Genomic DNA, 23252 nt, shown 5'->3' on the forward strand with positions numbered 1-23252 from the left:
AAATTTAGCTGAAAAAAATCACTTTTTTCACACATTTTTGTGTGGGAAAGTTGTGGCATCACCGGGCTGACACAAATTTCCTACCACCCAGCGTTCCCCCGGGTCTTCCGATAAAAACGGTGCCTCACTCGTGTGGGAGGCCCAAGTACCCGCAACAGGCAAGGGCCCACAACGTAGTGAGCCGACATGAAAATTGCCTATCTCAAAACAACCTGGTTTTGCAAGGGGGGTCACTTAGGTTTTTGGCCCGGTGCTCGGCGGCCACCTAGGGAAACCTACCAAACCCACACACTTCTGAAAACTAGACACCCGGGGGATTCCAGGGAGGTATGGCTTGCATGGATCCCCCAACGTTTCCTTACCCAGAATGCCCTGCAAACCTCAAATTTAGCTGAAAAAAATCGCCTTTTTCACACATTTTTGTGTGGGAAAGTTGTGGCCATCACCGGGCTGACACAAATTTCCTACCACCCAGCGTTCCCCCGGGTCTCCCGATAAAAACGGTGCCTCACTCGTGTGGGAGGCCCAAGTACCCGCGACAGGCAAGGGCCCACAACGTAGTGAGCCGACATGAAAAGTGCCTATCTCAAAACTACCTGGTTTTGCAAGGGGGGTCACTTGGGTTTTTGGCCCGGTGCTCGGCGGCCACCTAGGAAAACCTACCAAACCCACACATTTCTGAAAACTAGACACCCGGGGGATTCCAGGGAGGTATGGCTTGCGTGGATCCCCCAACGTTTCCTTACCCAGAATGCCATGCAAACCTCAAATTTAGCTGAAAAAAAAAATCACCTTTTTCACACATTTTTGTGTGGGAAAGTTGTGGCATCACCGGGCTGACACAAATTTCCTACCACCCAGCGTTCCGGGTCTCCCGATAAAAACGGTGCCTCACTCGTGTGGGAGGCACAAGTACCTGCGACAGGCAAGGGACCACAACGTAGTGAGGCGACATGAAAATTGCCTATCTCAAAATGACCTGGTTTTGCAAGGGGGGTCACTTGGGTTTTTGGCCCGGTGCTCGGCGGCCACCTAGGGAAACCTACCAAACCCACACATTTCTGAAAACTAGACATCCGGGGGATTCCAGGGAGGTATGGCTTGCGCTGATCCCCCAACGTTTCCTTACCCAGAATGCCCTGCAAACCTCAAATTTAGCTGAAAAAAAAATCACCTTTTTCACACATTTTTGTGTGGGAAAGTTGTGGCATCACCGGGCTGACACAAATTTCCTACCACCCAGCGTTCCCCCGGGTCTCCCGATAAAAACGGTGCCTCACTCGTGTGGGAGGCCCAAGTACCCGCGACAGGCAAGGGCCCACAACGTAGTGAGGCGACATGAAAATTGCCTATCTCAAAACGACCTGGTTTTGCAAGGGGGGTCACTTGGGTTTTTGGCCCGGTGCTCGGCAGCCACCTGGGGAAACCTACCAAACCCACACATTTCTGAAAACTAGACATCCGGGGGATTCCAGGGAGGTAGGCAATTTTCATGTCGCCTCACTACGTTTTGGGCCCTTGCCTTGCTGCCATTGATGCGGCCTTGGGGGGCTGTGTGCTTGGTCTTCCGGATTTGCTGCTGGTCGCATCTTAGTGTGGATTTGAACATCTTTGTCTGCAGATTTTGGCTCACTCTCCGTGTGTGCTCCAGTTGCTTCCAGTGTCGTTTCATCAGCCTGAGTAGGCGACAGTCATATAAACTTTCACTGGAGCACAAGCTACAGAATGCAAATGTTGCTTTGAAAGGCTGTGCACTTCAGCTGGCACTCGGTGTGTTAGCATCAGTGATGGTGAAAAACAATTTAAATCTGTTCTTTCCCATGTTGTCCAAGTACCTCTCACTGTAAATCAGTGACTAAGGAAATACATGAGTCTGTAACGGACAGTGTTTTGTGAATGCGATTACTATAACTTTGTATGTGCGTGAGTACAGATGTGTGTACACACACACACACACACACACGTGCACAAACACCCTTCACGATTGCCTATTATAGATGGCTCCACCAATTATATTTGTGGCCAGTTGCATCTCCTTCCCCTGTCCCCAAGCCCCTAGAAATCACTTCTAGAGATACCACTGTGGCTGTCAACATCTGCGCTGTTTCAGGTCCAAATCCCACTGAGGTCTACTCTGCCTTTCATCCTTCGGAGGTCCATAAAACGAGTGCTCTGTCTATTATGCGAGCGTAGCTCTGCAGCACCGTTTGTAAAGCGCCTAGGCAATTTGGAAAGAGTGTTTCGTGTCCCGTGGGAGTTTCAAGTATTAATAAAATGCCCGTGGGTATTGAAAAGTAGGATGGTGACTCGCACGTGCAGGGTCCTAGATTCCTTCCCACTGGCCTTTATCTTAGCATGACATAAGTCGCCTAGGAGCTTCGTACAATACAGGGCACGGGTCCTAATGTTGGCAGGGCTGTTACAGCCTTTCATCCTTCCACTGTCATGTGGTTGCCATTTCGTTACGGAACAGCCTACCTATTGTCTAAGTGTGCAACCACATTCCGATTTGGCGATTACTCCTCTGCTATCAGAAGCACAAAGGAGCTGTCACATTCCAGACCCTAATGAGTCACTCGGGAAGAAGAGGGGGAGCAGTGAGAGCCCCCCGCGAGGAGACGCAAGCAGGGCTACTGTACACCCTGGCGGGGGCTGCAACCACTCACTTTTGTGACGGGCCGGTGCGTGTGTATTGTGGGGGGTAGGGAGATTGGGGGATTACACAGCAGGTGTCGACTCCCCAAAAGAAGATAATATGTAAAGAATAGGCTTTCTTTACTTTGAATAATATAACAACCCCCCGCCACCAACCCCCCGACTCCTTTCACCCCAAATCTTTTATGTAGCGCTTAGAGCAGGGCTGAGCGCTAGTTAGATGCCAGGGCCGTGGAGGAGACCCAGCCGGGTTGGGAGGAGAGTGACGGGGTTGGGGGGGCAGTGGACTGTACTCCAACCGTTGCTGCTAGATGTAAACCTTTGTTGTTTGATGGTCTGAAGTCAGTCAAGGACAGCAGAGCTTGTATAATCTTAAATCGAGGCAGTCTTTCCACTTTGTGTTCACTGCGGTTAAACGCTCCCTGCTGACACAGCTCATAACAGACCGTGGGACCCTGGCAGGGAGGCTGCATGAGGGTCTCTGCCCATGTCACCGTCTGACAGCAGCTCCAGGCCTTGTAAATGTGCAAGGCCACTCCATCTCCCAGGTTACTCATCACAATTGACAACAAGCCCTTGTGACGTAGCACGTAAGGATCAAGTGCGCCCGCCGTAAGGCGTGCCTTGCTCTGCGCATGGCGCGTCTGTGGTATGGGTGTTTGTTACTCATCACAATTGACAACAAGCCCTTGTAACGTAGCATGTAAGGATCAAGTGCGCCTGCCGCAAGGCGTGCCTTGCTCTGCGCATGGCGCATGTGTGGTATGGGTGTTTGAGTACACAGCTGATAGTTGGGCCAGGTTCAGAGACCCGACTATAGCGGACCTAACACAAGGAGCAGTGGAGAGGGCTTGAGAGCAGTACCGGGGCAAGTCAGATCACTGTATTGGATCGAAGGAGGTAGCACCTGGGAAGCCTTCACAGCAGCGAGAAAAAGACACTACTGCCGCCATGTACGGGCACTTGGACCCGCAGCGCTCCCCGTCCCGGCGTTTTAACTGCATCGTCCAGATCTGCAGCACCAATGTACAGGAGCCGGTAAGTGGGGCATGCTGTACGTGTAAAGCGCGCCGAGCTTTGAGCGTGCATGCGCATTGAAAAAACAAAATTGCATGAGGCTTGCGAGGACGGAAGGGGGACAGGAGATGTGCACATCACGTGTCTGTATGTGCACGTTCACAACCTCCAGTCAGCCCTGCACGTGCCCATCTCCTGTCTCCCTTCCGAAGCAAGTCAGTACGAGGTGTGTGCGCGCGCGTTAGGCAGCCGCGGATGCGGTGAGGGGGGTCGGCAGCGGCGGGGTGTGTGCGCGCGCGTGTCTGTGTGTGTGCGTCTGCGCAAGCGCGTCTCAGAAGCGCGTCCACAGACCCCGACCCCAATTGCTGCGCGTGCCCCGGTCTGTCTCCCTTGAGAGGCATCTTGGCGTGGCCTTTGGCCAAACAAACATCTAGGCTATGGACATAATTTAGAATTGAGTGGTAATGGAAAATTCTTGAATTTTTGTAGGATGTGCTAAATCCGTAGGATAATACACCTGTTGAATTTCCACGGTCTATGGGTAGAGTGACCAAGCAACTAAGCGAAAAAGTTCATTATCACAGCAAGCCGACAGGCACCCCACACTGCTGACCAATAATTAACTCAGCAGGTCTTCCGGAGAGGAGCACTCAACGCGCAAATGCTGTTCATGTGAAGCGCGTTCACAGACAGCAATCACCACAACCACAACACTGCGCGTGCCCCAGTCTGTCTCCCTTGAGAGGCATCTCGGCGACAATAGGTCTCGAGAGCGAGACCTAAAAAAGGGTCATTTTTCACAGCGAAATTGAGGTGTGTCCACGTTGCGTTTTGCGCCGTTTCCTGTCGCGCGCACTAGGCCGACCCACACAAGTGAGGTACCATGTTTCTCGGAAGACTTTGGGGAACACTGGGTGGGTGGAAATTTGGGGATCCAAGTAGATTCCAGAACTTTCCACCACAGAAATATGGGGAAAATGTGTTTTTTGGGGTAATTTTTGAGCTTTGCAAGGGATTCTGGGTAACAGAACCTGGTGGGACGCAGTCAAGTCACCACATCCTGGATTCCCCTGGGTGTCTAGTTTTCAAAAATGTATAGCTTTGCTAGGTTGCACTAGGTGCCGGCAGAGCTATGGTTAAAAAACTACAGCTAGGTACTTTGCCAAAAAAGGGTCATTTTTCGCTACGAAATGGAGGTGTGTCCATGTTACGTTTTGCGCCGTTTCCTGTCGCGGGCACTAGGCTGACCCACACAAGTGAGGTACCATTTTTCTCGGAAGACTTTGGGGAACGCGGGGTGGGTGGAAATTTGTGGATCCACGCAGATTCCAGAACTTTCCACCAGATAAATGTGGGGAAAAAGTGTTTTTTGGCAATTTTTTAGGTTTGCAAGGGATTCTGGGTAACAGAACCTGGTGGGAGGCAGTCAAGTCACCCCATCCTGGATTCCCCTGGGTGTCTAGTTTTCAAAAATATATAGGTTTGCTAGGTTTCCCTAGGTGCCGGCAGAGCTAGGGTTAAAAAACTACAGCTAGGCACTTTTTGCATTGTGAAAATGTGGTGTGTTCACGTTGGGTTTTGAGCCATTTCCTGTCGTGGGCACTATGCCTACCCCTACAAGTGAGGAACCATTTTAATCGGGAGACTTAGGGTAATTCAGATTTGTAAAGGAACTGTTATTACCTATTGCCTTTCGATGCATTTCTGCCTTCCAAATGAAAGACATTGTGTAAAAAAGAAGTCATTCTAAAAAATTACTGATAATTCTCATGCTAGTATGAGTATTCCCAAATTCGGAAATGTGCAAATATCTACTGTTCTAAACTCTATATTTTGTTCCCATTTCAGAAATACATAGGTGTCTTTCATACCGATTTTTCCATGTACACATTTTTCCATAATAATTACTATATACCCGGTACATAATAAAAAACCATTGCAAGTTGCTGCTCAGTTTTTGGCTCTGGGTTCGTCGGGTTCTTGGTGAACCTACAAGTCCTATATATCCCCACAACCAGTAATGTCCAGCGGATGTAACGGTATATTGCTTTCAAAGAGCTGTCATAATTAGAGGAAGTTACAGGTGAAAACGTTGGCACAAAAGGCGCCTTTTTTCAACAAATTTTCAATTTATCCTATATTTAACTGTTAGTTTCTATAAAGAAACCTTGATGGATCTACACAAATGACCCCTTGCTGAATTCAGAATTTTGTCTACTTCTCTAAAATGTATAGCTTTCCAGGATACATTATTGCTTTTGTACCCATTTCTACCATTAACTGGAAGGAGGTCGAAAGCACAAAAAATAGCAAAAATAGGCTATGTCCCAGAAAAATGCCAAAACTGTGTAAAAAATGTTGGGTTTCTGACAAAAGTCTGGTATCCCCTAAAAGCTGGGAAAATGGTGATTTCAGCCCCACAAACCCTTTTTTGATAACACTTGCAGGGAAAAACCCAGATGCTTTCATCTGCAGCCCGTTTTTCCCATTTTCCCCCCAAAAACTAAATTTTGCTGTATTTTGGCTCATTTCTGTGACCCCTCCAGGGGAATCCACAAACCCTGAGTACCTTCAGAATCCCCATGATGTTGGAAGAAAAGGACGCAAATTTGGCGTGGAAACCTTATGTGGTCAAAAGGTTACAGGGGCCTCAGCGCGCACTAGCCCAAATAGCCAAAAAAGGGCGTGGCACAGGAGGGGGAAAAGGCCTGGCAGCGAAGGGGTTAATGTCGGATATTTTAAGTGTTTATACGGCTTAGCCAAAGTTATGTGTTGGTTAAAATTTATCTAAATGTGTGTTATTCATTTTTATGATATTTGGGGTTGCCTATTTATGAATTGAGTAATGTCCAATATTTCTGTAAGAATTTAATCCTGGGAAATAAAGTATTTTGATTAATTGATAGAAAAGCCAGGTCTTCAACTATCTGTGGAATCCAAGAAAAAATGCATCTTCTTTCTCCTTCTTGATGAAAGGCGTAGGTCTGGGGCTAGCCAAGACCATTTAATATTACTAAAATGATATGTATAATATACTTACTTATAGCCCACAATCCTTCTTCAAGCATTGGTGTCTAATTGTGAGATTCACATTTTTCTTCCACCCATTACAGGATGAACAATGAGGCAGTGGGTCAGCCCACTTCAGCCTTGGGCTAACTTCCCTGTTAGTGACAGCATTTTGCTCTTTCACAAGGATCACATCTGCACACAAAGTAGTTCCCTTCATTGCTAGGGACTACTACGACAACGTGTGTTTTAGAGACCAAAAAATAGATTTTCCCTTAGCACAATTTTCTTTTTTAAATTGGTAAAAGTCCGGCAGCTACCCAAGCAATTTTTTTTTAACAAAAACCATTCTAAAATAAGCATAGGCCAAGCCAAAGGAATTGCAGCCAATGCCCGATCTATTGCCTTTGCCACCGCTTGTTTTTATTTGGACAAGAGATGGGAGGTAATGCAGAGTGTGCTAGGGGTGGATGGCAGAGCACTAAGTATTTCATTTTTTAAATATTTGCAGAGGGTGGTGTGAGAGGATCAACACACCCAGGTTTTTTATTTTAGCTTAGAATGGGGAGGCATGATACCCGACGCAATCTCCATGCAACACGTGAGGGGCCTGAGGCCATGTTGCGTTGGCTCCTCCATGACTACTCTACCGCTGCCTGCAGATCTTAGCAGAAGAAAGAGCTTATGGGGAGCTCATACTCAGCTTTCTTTACCAACAGGTATGGATACTGGCTTGGGGTATGCAAGCCCTGTAGTATAGTGATAAGGAGTGAAGAGTGAATGTAAATAGAAATATGTGATCACATTCAATACTGCTCTAGGAATGCACTACTGATCTCATCTGCAGTTCTCCTTTATCCTAAACATTTAGATGGTGCGCAAATACATCAGTGGCAATTCAGCTTCTTCAGCAGCTTTAGGAAGAAGGCAGAGGCGTCGACACTAACTTCCTCGCTAAAGGATACTGCCCTCAGCATGCACAGAATGAGGGGGCCCCCCCTTCTCAAAAGGGCTGAAAAAGGAGATAGTCTCTTGCGGGATGAATCCTCGCCATGAGCTCCCAGTGCCCATGGGCAGAGCTTCGAGGCTCTGTGCCATGTAAACCAGGACTATCACTTCTTAAGGCTCCTTTGGTTTTCCCTAAGACACAGACCATGCACTCTGACCTCTTGCAGATAGGGTCTTGTTTGGGATTTCAGTTTTAGGTCCAAGCTCTGTAATTCTCATGCGCTATCAAGGTAAGATAGAGAATATCATGGAAGCTCCTGCAGGACAAGCAAGGAGTCTGTGCTTTCCATTGGAGTGCTGGAAGTATCGCCACCGAAGCCATCTCTGTGTCCGTACTGCGTTGAATCAATGTATGGCGCTCCGAGGAGTCTGTGCTTTTCATAGGAGTGCTGGAAGTATCGCCACCGAAGCCATCTCTGTGTCCGTACTGCGTTGAGTCAATGTATGGCACTCCGAGGAGTCTGTGCTTTCCATAGGAGTGCTGGAAGTATCGCCGCCCGAAGCCATCTCTGTGTCGGTACTATGTTGAATCAATGTATGGCGCTCCGAAGAGTCTGTGCTTTCCATAGGAGTGCTGGAAGTATCGCCACCGAAGCCGTCTCTGTGTCGGTACTATGTTGAATCAATGTATGGCACTCCGAGGAGTCTGTGCTTTCCATAGGAGTGCTGGAAGTATTGCCACCGAAGCCATCTCTGTGTCCGTACTGCGTTGAATCAATGTATGGTGCTCCAAGGAGTCTGCGCTTTCCATAGGAGTGCTGGAAGTATCACCGCCCGAAGCCATCTCTGTGTCCGTACTGCGGTGAATCAATGTATGGTGCTCCGAGGAGTCTGTGCTTTCCATAGGAGTGCTTTAAGATTAAAATAGTATCTTGATGATTTTCCAAGAAATTAGGAATTACCAGTGGAATTTATAGTATTGTGTCCTTTTCAGATGGTGTAGTCCACATTAAGGTAGTTTATAGGAGGGGCTATGCCTCCCTGGGTAGATGTACCTCAAGCATGAAAATAATTAGGAAAGATGCAGACATGTGCTTCTTCGAGCATTCTTTCAATGACATGCCCTCATGCGTTAGAGCCTGGGACAGAGACAATTAAGTTTGGAAACATGTCTTTCTAAAGAGTTTCTGCCCTTCATCTTGAACACTCTTGTTGCAGGCCCTTCCATCATAAGGGGACTGCAGAGGAATAAACACACAATAGTCAAATCATGCTTCAAATGTGTGAATAACACTATCCCGGCACTCCAACGTTTACAGTTGCAATTTGTTTTGGTTATTAACCACAAAAGTATAGAACAGAATATTGTCAATGAAACTGGCTACAGAACAGATTAGGTCCTCGCAGTAATATGTGAAAAAGATGGATAGTTTAATTGCCAATTTTTACAAAAAAAAAAAAATGAAGGAGTCGCAATCATAAAGACACTTCAGGAATAGCTAGTACAGTTGTTCACAGAGATAACTATTACAATGGGTGACAGTCAATATTTTTCATGACAAGAGACCATGTGGTCTCCAAATCTTAGTCCAGATGAATAACAGCCGACACGTGTTTCGTCACGTATAGTGACTTCCTCAGGGCTGCAGAAAAAATATCAAAATCTTAATTGACTGGATAAAATACATCTTGCAATTTGATACATTCATTTTTCTAGTTTTTACTAATCTTAAAAAGACTTATTAAAAAATGGAGATTCGTAAGATGAAGAATGGGAGAAAGGAAAAAACCCAAAAAGAACCAATGTAGATTAAGAGAGACTACTAAGTGTGTGATAAGTCACAGGAGTGATGTCTAAAGATCAGAAATAGGTAAGGAAAGAAAACAATATAAAAGGAAAATTATTGTTTATTCCATCACCATACCAAGTGTGAAAGACGTAGATCATTTAATAAGAGCAACTTGGTGATTATCTCAAGTCAAGCATAGATACTAACCTTTTAATATAAGTTAGTGAAGATAATACGAGTAACAATCGTTTGTTTAGACTTGTTCCCAAAATGATTTCCAAAAAGCTCCAAGCAAGAATATGGGAGATACTGTATAAAGTTCAAAAGAGAGTTGCGTTACAGATAGACAAATGACAGAAAACCAATTAAGATTGAAATTAAGATGTGAGGTCGGTTAATAAATGTGAGTATTTGAATTGGGAAAAGCGGGAAGAGGGTAACTCTCCCGTAATTATTACCCTTATAGTTTGTTTATAGATATTGTCCGTATCCTAAAGGGTGGTTCTAGTGCTTTCACCCCTTGATCATTTTAATTAAAACAAGGTGTTAAAAACTTCCTTACTTCATATAATAATTGACTCCGCCATGTAATTTCATGCTCTATGAGACTATAACAATATGTGCCTGAAACATCTCTTTTTAAGCAGTATCACGCAATAGGAAATTCTTTTTGAAATACTTAGTTACATAATATAAGAATACAATACTCCAATTAGCTATATTCGAACAGCCATGGATACTTTCCTATAGTCTATGCCGTCTGCTTCACCTTGCTTTGTTATGTACTTCAGTCTGTATGACTTGTATTATTTTGTTATCAAGTCATGTTTAGTTTGAAACATTTTTTTAAAAATAACATTACCTTGGTGTATTTCAATACATCCTTTCTCTTGATCCATTTTCCTTTGCAGGGCTTACCATAGCCAGTTGTCTGACCCCACTTACCATGGCGGAGTCAATTATTATATGAAGTAAGGAAGTTTTTAACACCTTGTTTTAATTAAAATGATCATTCTGTTTGGAGATCTCATTTTTTCTATTTACTCTCTCACCATTTAGGTTACTAATTATTAAATAACCACACGAGGAATGTGACAACGTCCACCTTTCGAAAAAAACAACATAACTCAGTACTTTGACCTTAGTACACCACAGTATGGTCCATTAATTTCTTTTATCTTAGGTATAATAATGTACACTTTATATATTAGACTTACTCAGTCTTTTTCTGTTTCTCCACATCAATTCCTCATCTATCTCATTTTGTGTTTTTTACCCATATTAGTTACAATTGATGGAGACTCTTTAATCTTCGAGACAAGGGGTGAAAGCACTAGAACCACCCTTTAGGATACGGACAATATCTATAAACAAACTATAAGGGTAATAATTACGGGAGAGTTACCCTCTTCCCGCTTTTCCCAATTCAAATACTCACATTTATTAACCGACCTCACATCTTAATTTCAATCTTAATTGGTTTTCTGTCATTTGTCTATCTGTAACGCAACTCTCTTTTGAACTTTATACAGTATCTCCCATATTCTTGCTTGGAGCTTTTTGGAAATCATTTTGGGAACAAGTCTAAACAAACGATTGTTACTCGTATTATCTTCACTAACTTATATTAAAAGGTTAGTATCTATGCTTGACTTGAGATAATCACCAAGTTGCTCTTATTAAATGATCTACGTCTTTCACACTTGGTATGGTGATGGAATAAACAATAATTTTCCTTTTATATTGTTTTCTTTCCTTACCTATTTCTGATCTTTAGACATCACTCCTGTGACTTATCACACACTTAGTAGTCTCTCTTAATCTACATTGGTTCTTTTTGGGTTTTTTCCTTTCTCCCATTCTTCATCTTACGAATCTCCATTTTTTAATAAGTCTTTTTAAGATTAGTAAAAACTAGAAAAATGAATGTATCAAATTGCAAGATGTATTTTATCCAGTCAATTAAGATTTTGATATTTTTTCTGCAGCCCTGAGGAAGTCACTATACGTGACGAAACACGTGTCGGCTGTTATTCATCTGGACTAAGATTTGGAGACCACATGGTCTCTTGTCATGAAAAATATTGACTGTCACCCATTGTAATAGTTATCTCTGTGAACAACTGTACTAGCTATTCCTGAAGTGTCTTTATGATTGCGACTCCTTCATTTTTTTTTTTGTAAAAATTGGCAATTAAACTATCCATCTTTTTCACATATTACTGCGAGGACCTAATCTGTTCTGTAGCCAGTTTCATTGACAATATTCTGTTCTATACTTTTGTGGTTAATAACCAAAACAAATTGCAACTGTAAACGTTGGAGTGCCGGGATAGTGTTATTCAAGTATTGTTTAGCACGGGGAGTGTTTTCATGACCCATGCACTTTTAGTACCCAGGTAGTAGGGTACTTTTCTATCCCGAGGGGCACCATTATTGGAAATTGCTATGAGATCTTAAAAAATTTTTCTGTTCTGACTAATACTATTGCATACCCAACTCGAAATTAATAATTCTTTTTGATGTGCGCTCTCATATGCATTACTACCTCCGATCCTTCATGCTTCAAATGTGAAATCAACTCACTCATGCATAGGGGTTTACCCTAAGAAAAACAAACGAATAATTAAACAAGACATTTTCAGTCTTGAGGTACCTGCTACTGTGTTTTACCTTTCATTAGTATTTCCTCGAGGTCGACAGCAGGATGTGTTTTAATAAGACTAGCAGTGGGCGACCAATGTCATCCCAAGGCCACTAACAGCATACTCTGTAACCTTATTGGTGGAGAGAGGATTCAAAAGCGGTGTCTTCAGAAGCATCACAATAACACGGATCTATTTTCATCATAGTTCAGTGACTCAAACCAACGGTTAAAGCCCTGGATGTTCCAAGAGACAATTATCCAAATCAAGATTCCATCAACCTCGTTAGGAGCAATCAGTGAAGGTGGTGAAAAGCCCAAACCCAGACTTCCACAGGACAATTCTTCTTAATCCCGTTGTCAGTGTAGGTTGTATCTCGACCTTGACCTCGGTCACAGGCCTGCACTCTCCCCAGCAGCTCCATCGGATCTGGCGCCGCCGCTAAGCCTAAGCCTGGGTGTTCGAGGCTGCCCTCGCCCGCCTGCCGCATCGCGGTAACTGTTGACTGCGTTGCTGCTTTCTCTTGCCCATCTTATTTTCCTCTTTTGCTTATTACTGTGCTCTGCGTTATTGTGTTTCTCCTGCCCATTATTGCTTGCTCTTGCTTATTACTGTGCATTGTTGCCCCGTCCTCTTTTGTGTTCTTCTTCTACCCAAACTTCCACCATACCTACTGACCCCCTCTTTCCCCTCACCGTTCCCTTCTTCCTCTTCCCCGCCGCTCCTGACCCACGGTCCCTCCTCCCTGCCCTCGCCCGTTTCCCGCCTCCCAGCTGAGCATCCCTTCCCTCGCCTACAAAATCCCGACAGCAGCGAGGTCGCGCAGCGGGCGCGTGCCGCGGGCGCGCCTAAGGCAAGTCTGTTTGCGCCCGTCCGCGGCCAGCACCAGGAACCCTGGCTCCCCAGAGCCCCACCAATATGACACCGCCACCCTCCTCGCTCTCAAACCCAGAAGACACCTAGACTGCCAGAACTCCTTACCGACCACCACCCACGGACCTTTCGCCTGCAGACACTGCCATCGCTCCTTCACCACCCACAGCACCCCCACGTCCGCCACAGGCACACAGGACACCCGGAACACTGAAGGCCTGACGTGCATCCTCCTCAACGTTCGCTCTCTCCACAGACACGCCGTAGCGATCTAGGACCTGATCGATAGCCTCACTTCCGACGTCGCCTTCTTCACGGAAACCTGGACCAACACCACCTCCGGTCCAGACATCGGCACCGTTATCCCCGATGGTTACAAGATCCAGAGGAAGGACCGCCCAGGAGGATGACTCGCCATCGCACACAAGACCTCCCTGTGACTCTCCACCTCCAGCACGAACGACCCCCACTCCAACACAGAACACCTCCACTTCCAGATCCAGACCTCCCCCAGCACCACGCTCCACTGCACCCTTGCCTACAGACCCCTGGGACCCCGCTCCCCTGCCACAACAGCCATCGCCGACCTCATTGAACCCCATGCCATCACCTCCACGGACTACAGCCTACTCAGAGACCTTAATTTCCACCTTGACAACCGCGACGACCCCGACTCCACCGCCCTCCTCGACAACCTCTCCAACCACGGACTGAAGCAGCTCGTCAACACCTCCACGCACAGAGCAGGACACACCCTCGACCCCATCTTCGCAGGAGGGTCAAACATCCACTTCAGCCACACCACGCAGCCCCCCTGGACCATACACCACTGCGTACATTTCACCTTCAACACCATCACCACACCTAAACTGGAGAAGTGTAGCTCACTGGTTAGAGGAGGCATACCCTGAAGCAGAGGTCAGACCCGGGACCAGGGTTCGATTCCCGACGCGGCAGGGTTCGGAGCCCAATTGTCCATGGACTCGATAATTCTCGCTTCGGTGCCCACTCCAAGCACGAGTTCACACTATGCAGCTCTGGGCAACAAGCTTGCTTAATCTCCACAATGGGCCCCTGCAGCGGGATGCCTGGCTTTCACCTTGGGGATACCCAGTATGGGTTATCTCACAGGGAAAAACCATGACGGGTTCCCAATGCAAGCGCCGAGATGCCCAAGGGTAAGTCGAGCGCTATATAAAACATACATACATACATACATACATACATACATAAACTGGCACCACTCCCGCCACGAAGGAACTGGAGCAAAATCACAGAGGAGCACCTCAACTCCACCCTCCTCCTAGACCCCCCCACCACCACTACCAAGTCCACAGCCAAAGAACTCCATTGATGAATCACCAGATGCGCTGACAAAATCCCCCCTTCCGAAGCTCTGCCAAACAACGGCCCCTGAAGGCCGCCTGGTTCACCACCGAACTCCAAGTTGCCAGGTGCATCCACAGACGCCTTGAGAAAATATGGCGAAGCCGGAAAACCACGGAAGAATTCAACAACCACAGACGCGCCCTAAAGGACTACCACCAGCTCTTAAGAGACACCAAACAGACCTTCATCAAGAACAAACTCAACACCAACGCAACGGACGCCAGAGAACTTTTCAACGTCATACAGCAATTCACCAAACCCCCCAGTGAAGCCACGGACGTCACACCACCCCAGAAACTCTGCAACAAGCTCAGCACCTACTTCCATCAGAAGATCAAGACCCTCTACGACCACTCCAGCTACCAGACACCGTTGACCACCCCTCCCCCCTCCGCTGACCACCAGCTGACCATCACCACCTGGACCCCCGCCACGGTGGAACTCATCACCAGGACCATGATGAAAACCCGGTCTGGAGCCCCAACGGACCCCTGCCCACCTCACATCTACCAGAAGGCCGGCACGCCATCGCCACCGAAGTAGGACGGACCATCAACACCTCCCTCCAATCTGGCACCTTCCCTGACAACTGGAAGCAGGCAGAAGTGAAGCCCCTCTTTAAGAAGCCCACGGCCGACCCTGCAGACCTGAGGAACTAACGGCCCATCTCTCTACTCCCGTTCGCCGCCGAAAGAGTCGTAAACGCCCAGGTGACCGCATTCATCGAAGAGCACTCCATCCTAGACGCCTCCCAGTCCGAATTCCACAGCAACCACAGCACGAGACAGCCCTCCTCGGCGCAACTGACAAAATCTGCATGCTACTCGACCAGGGACACACCGCAGCCCTCTTCCTACTAGACCTCGCCGCGGCCTTCGACACTGTCTCACACCACACCCTCGCAGCCAGATTGCACGACGCAGCGATACAAGGAACCGCCCTCAACTGGATCCGATCATTTCTCTCCGGCAGAACCCAGAGGATCAGACTACCCCCTTTTATCTCCGAACCCACAGAGATTAGCTGCGGTGTACCACAGGGATCATTGCTCAGCCCCACGCTCTTCAACATCTACATGGCCCCCCTCGCCACCATCGTGAGACAGCATGAGCTCAACATAGTATCCTACGCCGATGACACCCAACTCATCCTCTCCCTCACCAAAGATCGCGAGAACACCAGACTTAGCTTCCAGGAAGGAATGAAGGACATTGCAGCATGGATGAACGACAGCTGCCTGAAGCTCAACACTGAGAAAACTGAGGTCCTCATCCTGAGCCCCTCGACCTCCGCCTGGCACAACACGTGGTGGTCCTCCGCCCTCGGGAGTCCTCCCACTCCGACAGACCACGCTCAGAACCTCGGCATCATCTTTGACTCCTCTCTCACCATGACACGCCAGATAAACGTTGTTGCCTCCACCAGTTTCAACTGCCTCCGCATCCTCCGAAAGACCTTCAAATGGATCCCCCCCAAACACAGAAAAACCGTCACCCACGCACTCATTACCAGCAGACTGGACCACGGAAACGCCCTCTACGCCGGCATCAACAGGACCCTCCTACACAAGCTCCAAACCATCCAGAATGCCACAGCCAGACTCGTCCTCGGGACCCCATGGTACGAACGCATGACGTAACACCTTCGAGACCTAAACTGGCTCCCGGTCGAGAAGAGAATAACCTACACTACTCACTCACGCCTACAAATTCCTCCACATCGGTCCCAAATACCTCAACGATCGAGTCAGTTTCCACGCTCCCAAAAGAGCTCTCCGATACGCCTACCTCGCCCTAGCGGAGACACACCGCATCCGAAAAAGCAAAACAGGAGGAAGGGCCTTCTCCTACATCGCAGCCAAAACCTGGAACGAGCTCCCGGTCAGCATCAGATGCTCCCCTAACCTGCACATCTTCAGGAACGGCATCCCGACCTTGCTCTTCGACTGAGCCAGAGCTGCCTACACCCCCCCCCCCCCCCCCGCCGCCAGCGCCTCGAAAGCCCTGATTGATATCTAGGCGGGCAACTAGAGCCAAATACCGGGGGGGGGGGGGGGTCTGAAAAAGATTTCGGGGGGGGGGGGGGGGGGGGGGGGGGGGCGGCGGCTAATTCTTCCAGCCATAGGCAGAGTGGCTCTAAGAAGGGGAGAGAACACAATAAAAGCCTCATTAACAAGTAATTGGTCTTTTAAAGACCTGTGAAGTACTCGGGTGCAGCTGCAATTAGACAGTCGCCAGCCTGCGAAGCTGGGCTGACACACGGCAGGGGGGGAGGGGGGGGGGGGGGGGGGCGGGCTGAAGCCCGGTAAGCCCAATGGGTGTTCCGCGCCTGGTTGTATCTGAATAGTACTGATTAGATTGGGGCTTGTAAACACTTGATCTGCCTAGTGAGAAAGCTGATAAAGCCCAAGTGTGCCACGGCAAGCCAGGGAGCCTTTATGTTGGATGTCTCTTTGCAATAAATGCACCAGAACTCTATTATCCAATCTTATACCATATTCAATATCCTGGCCTGTACTATATTCTATATCCTATTGTATTTTCCTATACTCTTATACATCCCATCCTATATACTATATTCCTATCATCAAATCCTATCTATGCTATATCCTATTCTATAATCCAGAACTACATCCTATCCTACATACTATCCGTTTCAATTACCCTACCCCATATCTGATCTGATTATGCTATCCTATACCCTTTTCAATATCCTAGCTTGTTGTATATTCTATATCCTATTGCATTATCCTGTCCTCTTCTATATCATATCTGTTGGACTTGGCCCTTTTTGCAGAGTCATCCCTGAACTTTTTGCCTTCTTCCTGTATTTTTTCTGACCTGTTGGCTGTTTTATGACTCTGGGCACTTTACCACTGCTGATCAGTGCTAAAGTGCATATGCGCTCCCTATTGTAAATTGATGTAAGGATTAGTGACTCTATGATTGGCTGATTTGGTTTACTTGTCAGACCCTAGTACAGTGCACTGCGAGTGCCCAGGGCTTGTAAATCAAATGCTGCTGGTGAGCTTGCAGCACTGGTTGTGCCACCCACAGAAGCAGATTGTAAAGTGTGTCTCAGGCCTGCCATTGCAGAGCCTGTGTGCAGTCTGTGACTGCCATGTTGACTAGGCAAGTGCACCCACTTGCCAGTCCCTAAACCTTACCTTTTCTTCATATTAGACACTCCTAAGGTAGGACATGCCCTGATGTGTGTGGCATGTGCTAATAGTGAATTACAGCAATTTTTGTTTTTCACTACTGCAAGGCTACCTGTTCCCCATAGGCCAGAATGGGCAGTTTGAATATAACATCCTATAATCCTAGTTGACCCAGGGAACGTGGTGGAAATTCAAGTTTAGTATGCCTGAACTCAGAATGATAAAATACATATTTTAGTGAAGTTGGTTTTAACATTCTGTGTTTGAAAATACCACTTTTAGAAAGTAGGTATTTTCTTGTCTGCATCACCAGAGAAGAGTGTCGCTGCTGCAGCCGATGTCATCGCATCGCTGAGAAAGTGTGCCGCCGCTGTCGCATCGCATCACCGAGGCGTCCCGCATCCCTGGAGAAGAGTGTCGCCGTCGCAGCAGATGCCGTTGCATCACCAGAGAAGTTTGTCGCAGGGCCTGTTGCGGCTCAGATTATTCGTTGAGTCGACGCACGGCTGTCTGGCGTGCACGCATCGTTCTCACATCAAGAAGAAGACGCCATTTTGTTTCATTGCACCGGATCTTCATCGCATCACGGCGTTGCGGGTCGCACCGCCACGGAAGCGCAGTAAGAAACTGATACATCACCTCCCCATGCAGCTATCTTGGAAGCTACCCGGAATGATGAATGCCTGCAACAGGCCATTGTCGCAGTTCAAGCAAACGACTGGCGCCCCATTCAGTCCACCATGACCCGACGGACGCCCCAAGCGAAGACCATCCTGGAGTCAATCATGCGGATCAAGGACGAACTTTCGGTCGATAACAGTGGTTGCTTACTCAGAGGTCCGCGACTAGTGATCCCATCAAGCCTTGCTCAACCAGCCGTGGACCTCGCGCACAGAGGACACCAAGGCATGGTAAAAACAAAGAGTCGGCTGAGAGTCAAGGTGTGGTTCCCAGGGATGGACAGGATTTGCGGAAGCAGACAGTCAGAACGTGCTCATGGTGCCACGTATCAGGCCAACCGAATCGCCCTCACCCAGTCATCACTGAGAACAACCCCCGACGCCATGGGAGTGCGTTAGGGTTGACTTTGGGCATCTTCCGGATGGGTGCTACGCCCTTGTGATTATCGATGACTACACAAAGTACCCCGAGGTTGAAATCGTGGGAAGTCAAACAGCCACAGATGTGAGTACCAAAATGGAGAAAACCATTGCAGCTCACGGAATCTTCGAGGTGGTGAGAACGGATAACAGTCCACCTTTCCAGGGGCAAGAATTTGCAGACTATCTCAAGGCCTGGGGCATTCAACACCAAAAAGTGACCCCGCGCTGGCCCCAAGCAAACGGAGAAGTGGACAGATTCATGCGCACTCTCAACAAGGTGATACGCATTGCACATGGCGACGGAGCGCCACTAGAGAGAGCCATCTACAGTTTCCAAAGAGAGTACCGTTTGACGCCCCATCTCACGACCGAGGCAGCCCCGGGACCAGCATGCATGGGCCGAGTGGTGCGAGATACCATCCCTCATCACCCAAACTGGACCCCGTCTCAGATCGACACCGGAAAGGTCCTAGCCAACAGGACCAGTACCAATGACCAAGCCAGCATCGACCATTCATGTAAGGGACAAGGTCTACGTCAAAGACAGGTACCCAGGGAGCAAATTCCGGCTCCCTTTGAACGACGGCCATGGACAGTGATCCGCCGAACCAGCACGAAAGTAACAGCCCAGAGAGGGACCGAAGAACTCACACGCAACATATCATTTTTCAAAAAGGTACAGGCCGGAACTCCTGACCAGCTGATATCGGACAGTATGGATGCAAGGCCAAGTCAACAGTCCGTGGAAGAGGAGGTGGATGGTGCCAGGGGATGATCCCCATGGAAGATCCAGACAGATCTGACCGAGGCACCCACCCCATCGCTGTTCGGAACTCCAGACAGAGGACTGTCAGGTTCCCCAGTGAGATCTCCAGAAGGCGGGGTGTCGCAAGAAGTTGCCCACGTCCCTACCATCCTCACAGGGAGAACATTCCAGATATGGCCTGAGGAGCAATCCGGCTCCATCCTCCCACCTAGCAGGGTTCATGGTGTGATGAACCAAGGACTCGCAGCGGACAGTGACTGGTAACAGATCTATACGTTTTGATGTTTTGTTTATTGTTTAATAAAGGTTGGAAGGAATGTAATGTCCTCCGGTGGGGTAGCGTTGCAGTCTACCCGCGCTTGGAGGTATTACGTGAGCATTGGCACATGTCGTCACGCGCTAAGTATAAATAAAGAGGCGAGGCCCGGCTCCAGCAGTCGGGACCACGCGGTTAACTAGCACACAGTATCCGGAGGTAATTGCGGCTGCCGCGTGCTAATTATTCACATCCACGCGGCGCACTTCACACTGTTGACTTGGAGAACGATAGACATCTGCTATATAGCGCCAATTAAGCCCTCGTTTGAACCTGCACTTTACGTGTTTCAGTTAGATGTCTTGTAAAAAGAAAAAAAAATAATCAGGATAGGATTATGATTTTTTGCAGATTTATAAAGCTTGAACTCGGCCCGAAGGTACTGGAGCGCTTTACACGCGCACCGGTTACATTACACAAGGACACATTCATTTTTTGGGAGGCACTGGAAGATTAGGTGATTTACCCAGAATCACAGGATGTGGAGTCGACCCCCAAGGCTCGAACCTTGGTTTCTCAGCTCCAAGGTCGGCAGCTCCAGCCGTGAGACCATATCCTCTCTTGATAAAAACAAATGATTTTAATGCTCCACAGAAACATAAATATCTTGGTACAAAGAAGAAAGTGTGGTGGCTTCTGACAAGGGACGGCATCACAGGTCTCAGCTCTTACACGTGAGGTTTTATACACCCTTTTAAATCGCATTCTGCTACATGTACTTGAAATACTTCCCTTATCGACACCCGGAGCAAACCCACGACTTGAGAGCTCAGCGCACACCGCTTTCTTTGTCACACGCTGGCGAGTGTCACTCAAAGGGTCACGCATGAGACATGCAAAGATCATCAGAGGCACACTCTTTAGACATGTCACACATGCAGGGTCGGATTGGAATGGTGGGCCCCCGGGCCGCACACACAGAGTCCTGGCAACATTTGCATTTTTTTTTCATCTCAATGAAGTTAAGTAAACATGCCTCTTTTAGAGTACCCCCCCCCCTTCTTTGCATAACATTTAAAACAAGTTATAAGTATTTTGCGAAGAGGCGCCACTTTTTTTTAGGGTGTTCGGGCCTATTTTTGATCCCAATACAACCCGGCACACTTGTATACTACAAACCGCAGCCATTAAATCATACGAAATAAAATAAAGCCACGGTGACGCCACGAGACTGTGACCTCGGCACTGAATGGGGGGCAAGAAGAAGGGAAAGGAGGGGGAATTAGAAGATACGGTCAGCCACACCATCTTGCTGGACCGTATCGCTAAGCTGGGGATTACAGGACAGGCGCTCAAGTGGCTTAACTCCTTCCTATCAGGACGCACTCAGAGGGTCCAGATGGAAGATCAGTTGTCTGGGATTAGTGAGGTGACATGGGGTGTACCCCAGGGGTCCGCACTCTCCCCCTTACTTTTTAACACCTACCTACAACCACTGATGGAGTAGCTCACGCGTAGGAATTGTGAAATCTTTAACTACGCAGATGATACTCAGCTGCTGGTGCAGCTGAAAGACACCAGGGGGGCTCAGGAATCAGTGAGGAACTTGCTCAGATTCACGGTCAATTGGATGACTAACAACTTTCTAAAGGTGAATGCTGAGAAAACGGAGGTACTGGTGCTCACCAACCAGGCTAATCCTTGGGGTGATCTGTACTGGCCCCCAGAATTAGGAAAAACTCCTACTCCCGGTATGGTGGTAAAAAGTTTGGGTTTAAAGATTGATGTAGATCTTACCATGGCCCCTCAAGTTTCGGCCGTGGTGGCTTCCTGCACAGGTGTGATGAGGCAACTGCGCAAGCTGACCCCTATTCTTTCAGCCTCCACTCTACAAACCATCGTCTCTGCTACAGTCATCTCGAGGCTAGATTATGGCAACGCTCTATATCTGGGGTTGCCACAGAAGTTGCTGAGGAAGCTGCAGGTCGTGCAGAACGACGCAGCCAGATTGATCTTTTCTCTGGCGAGAAATTCACATGCAACCCCACTCCTCTGGAAGCTGCACTGGCTGCCGGTGAAGTTCAGGGTTCAGTTCAAATGTCTCTGTGTGGCCCATAAGGCTCCCTTTGGCAAAGCCCCAGAGTACATTAAGCAGCGCCTGAGGAGGTATGTTCCCGGCAGAACCTTGCGCTCAGGTCAGGCCTCTAATCTGACTCAACCCAGATTTAAATTAAAAACTAAAGGAGGCAGTGCCCTCTCAGTGATTCTTCCACGACTCTGGAATGAGCTACCAGCCAGTCTGAAGGAAGATTCTCAGCTACTTTCCTTCAGGAAGAAACTTAAGACGTACCTATTTACAAAAGCATCACTTTCGGCATAATCAGAGAGGGCAGAGGGTTTTTGGGGTGACAGTATGTTATGTTCTTTCTGTTTAAGCGCTTAGAGACCGGTGGTGATAGGCGCTATACAAAATCCCTATAACATAACATAACAACATAACATAACACGCTGGCGAGTGTCACTCAAAGGGTCACGCATGAGACATGCAAAGATCATCAGAGGCACACTCTTTAGACATGTCACACATGCAGGGTCGGATTGGAAAGGTGGGCCCCCGGGCCGCACACACAGAGTCCTGGCAACATTTGCATTTTTTTTTATCTCAGTGAAGTTAAGTAAACATGCCTCTTTTAGAGCACCCCCCCCCCCTTCTTTTCATAACATTTAAAACAAGTTATAAGTATTTTGCGAAGAGGCGCCACTTTTTTTTAGGGTGTTCGGGCCTATTTTTGATCCCAATACAACCCGGCACACTTGTATACTACAAACCGCAGCCATGGAATCATACGAAATAAAATAAAGCCACGGTGACGCCACGAGACTGTGACATCGGCACTGAATGGGGGGCAAGAAGAAGGGAAAGGAGGGGGAATTAGAAGAGCGTAATAAGGGCTCTTGTAGAGGCAACACATCCCACGTGCAAACAACTCACCTCGGCTGACTCCCGCTGGGACATCTCTTCCGGGGACGGTGAACCGTCTCTCTGCCGTGATAGTGAACCGTCTCTACCCCGTGATAGTGGAAGTCTCTCTCCCGTGATAGTGAACGGTCTCTCTCCAGTGATAGTGAACGGTCTCTCTCCAGTGATGTTGAACTGGTCCCTCTCAAGTGATGGTAATTGTGTCTGTCTCAAGTGGGGAGTGTGACTGCCTCGCGAGATGCAATGTCTCTCTAACGAGATCTTGAACAAATCAAATGTAAACGTGGATGTTCCGACAAGGACTCACACACTAGACTCCGTCATCCCGCCCTAGAACCAAGGTCCAAACACCCTCACTCACTACTGCATGCTCCGGAGGACGGTACACGGGCACTGCTCCCCTAGACATGCTCAGATCATGCGCTTGAGACAGGACGCTGCTCACCAGGACACACCCCGATCCCAGGACACTGCTCACCAGGACACACCCCGATCCCAGGACGCTGCTCACCAGGACACACCCCGATCCCAGGACGCTGCTCACCAGGACACACCCCGATCCCAGGACACTGCTCACCAGGACACACCCCGATCCCAGGACAAGCCCAGATCCATACATGCCAACACTCCCGATTCAGGCGTGAGACTACCGATTTGAAGG

General features: G+C 48.1%; 1 protein-coding gene across 2 annotated transcripts in view; it reads right to left on the reverse strand.

Annotated features, from left to right (window-relative positions):
• Positions 1–23016, reverse strand: part of LOC146799810 (uncharacterized) — a 146179-nt gene extending 123163 nt beyond the window's left edge. Inside the window, exon 1 of one of the 2 annotated variants that reach the window (XM_085620679.1) lies at positions 22604–23016. In XM_085620679.1, the coding sequence (XP_085476805.1) occupies positions 22604–22627 (24 nt within the window). In that variant the 5' untranslated portion in view covers positions 22628–23016. The remainder of the gene's footprint in view (positions 1–22603) is intronic. The other variant, XM_085620680.1, reaches the window with a different exon arrangement.
• Positions 23017–23252: the final 236 nt, after the last annotated feature.

The sequence above is a fragment of the Triturus cristatus genome, chromosome 8 (genome assembly GCF_964204655.1).
Source record: "Triturus cristatus chromosome 8, aTriCri1.1, whole genome shotgun sequence".
Taxonomy (NCBI): Eukaryota; Metazoa; Chordata; class Amphibia; order Caudata; family Salamandridae; genus Triturus; species Triturus cristatus.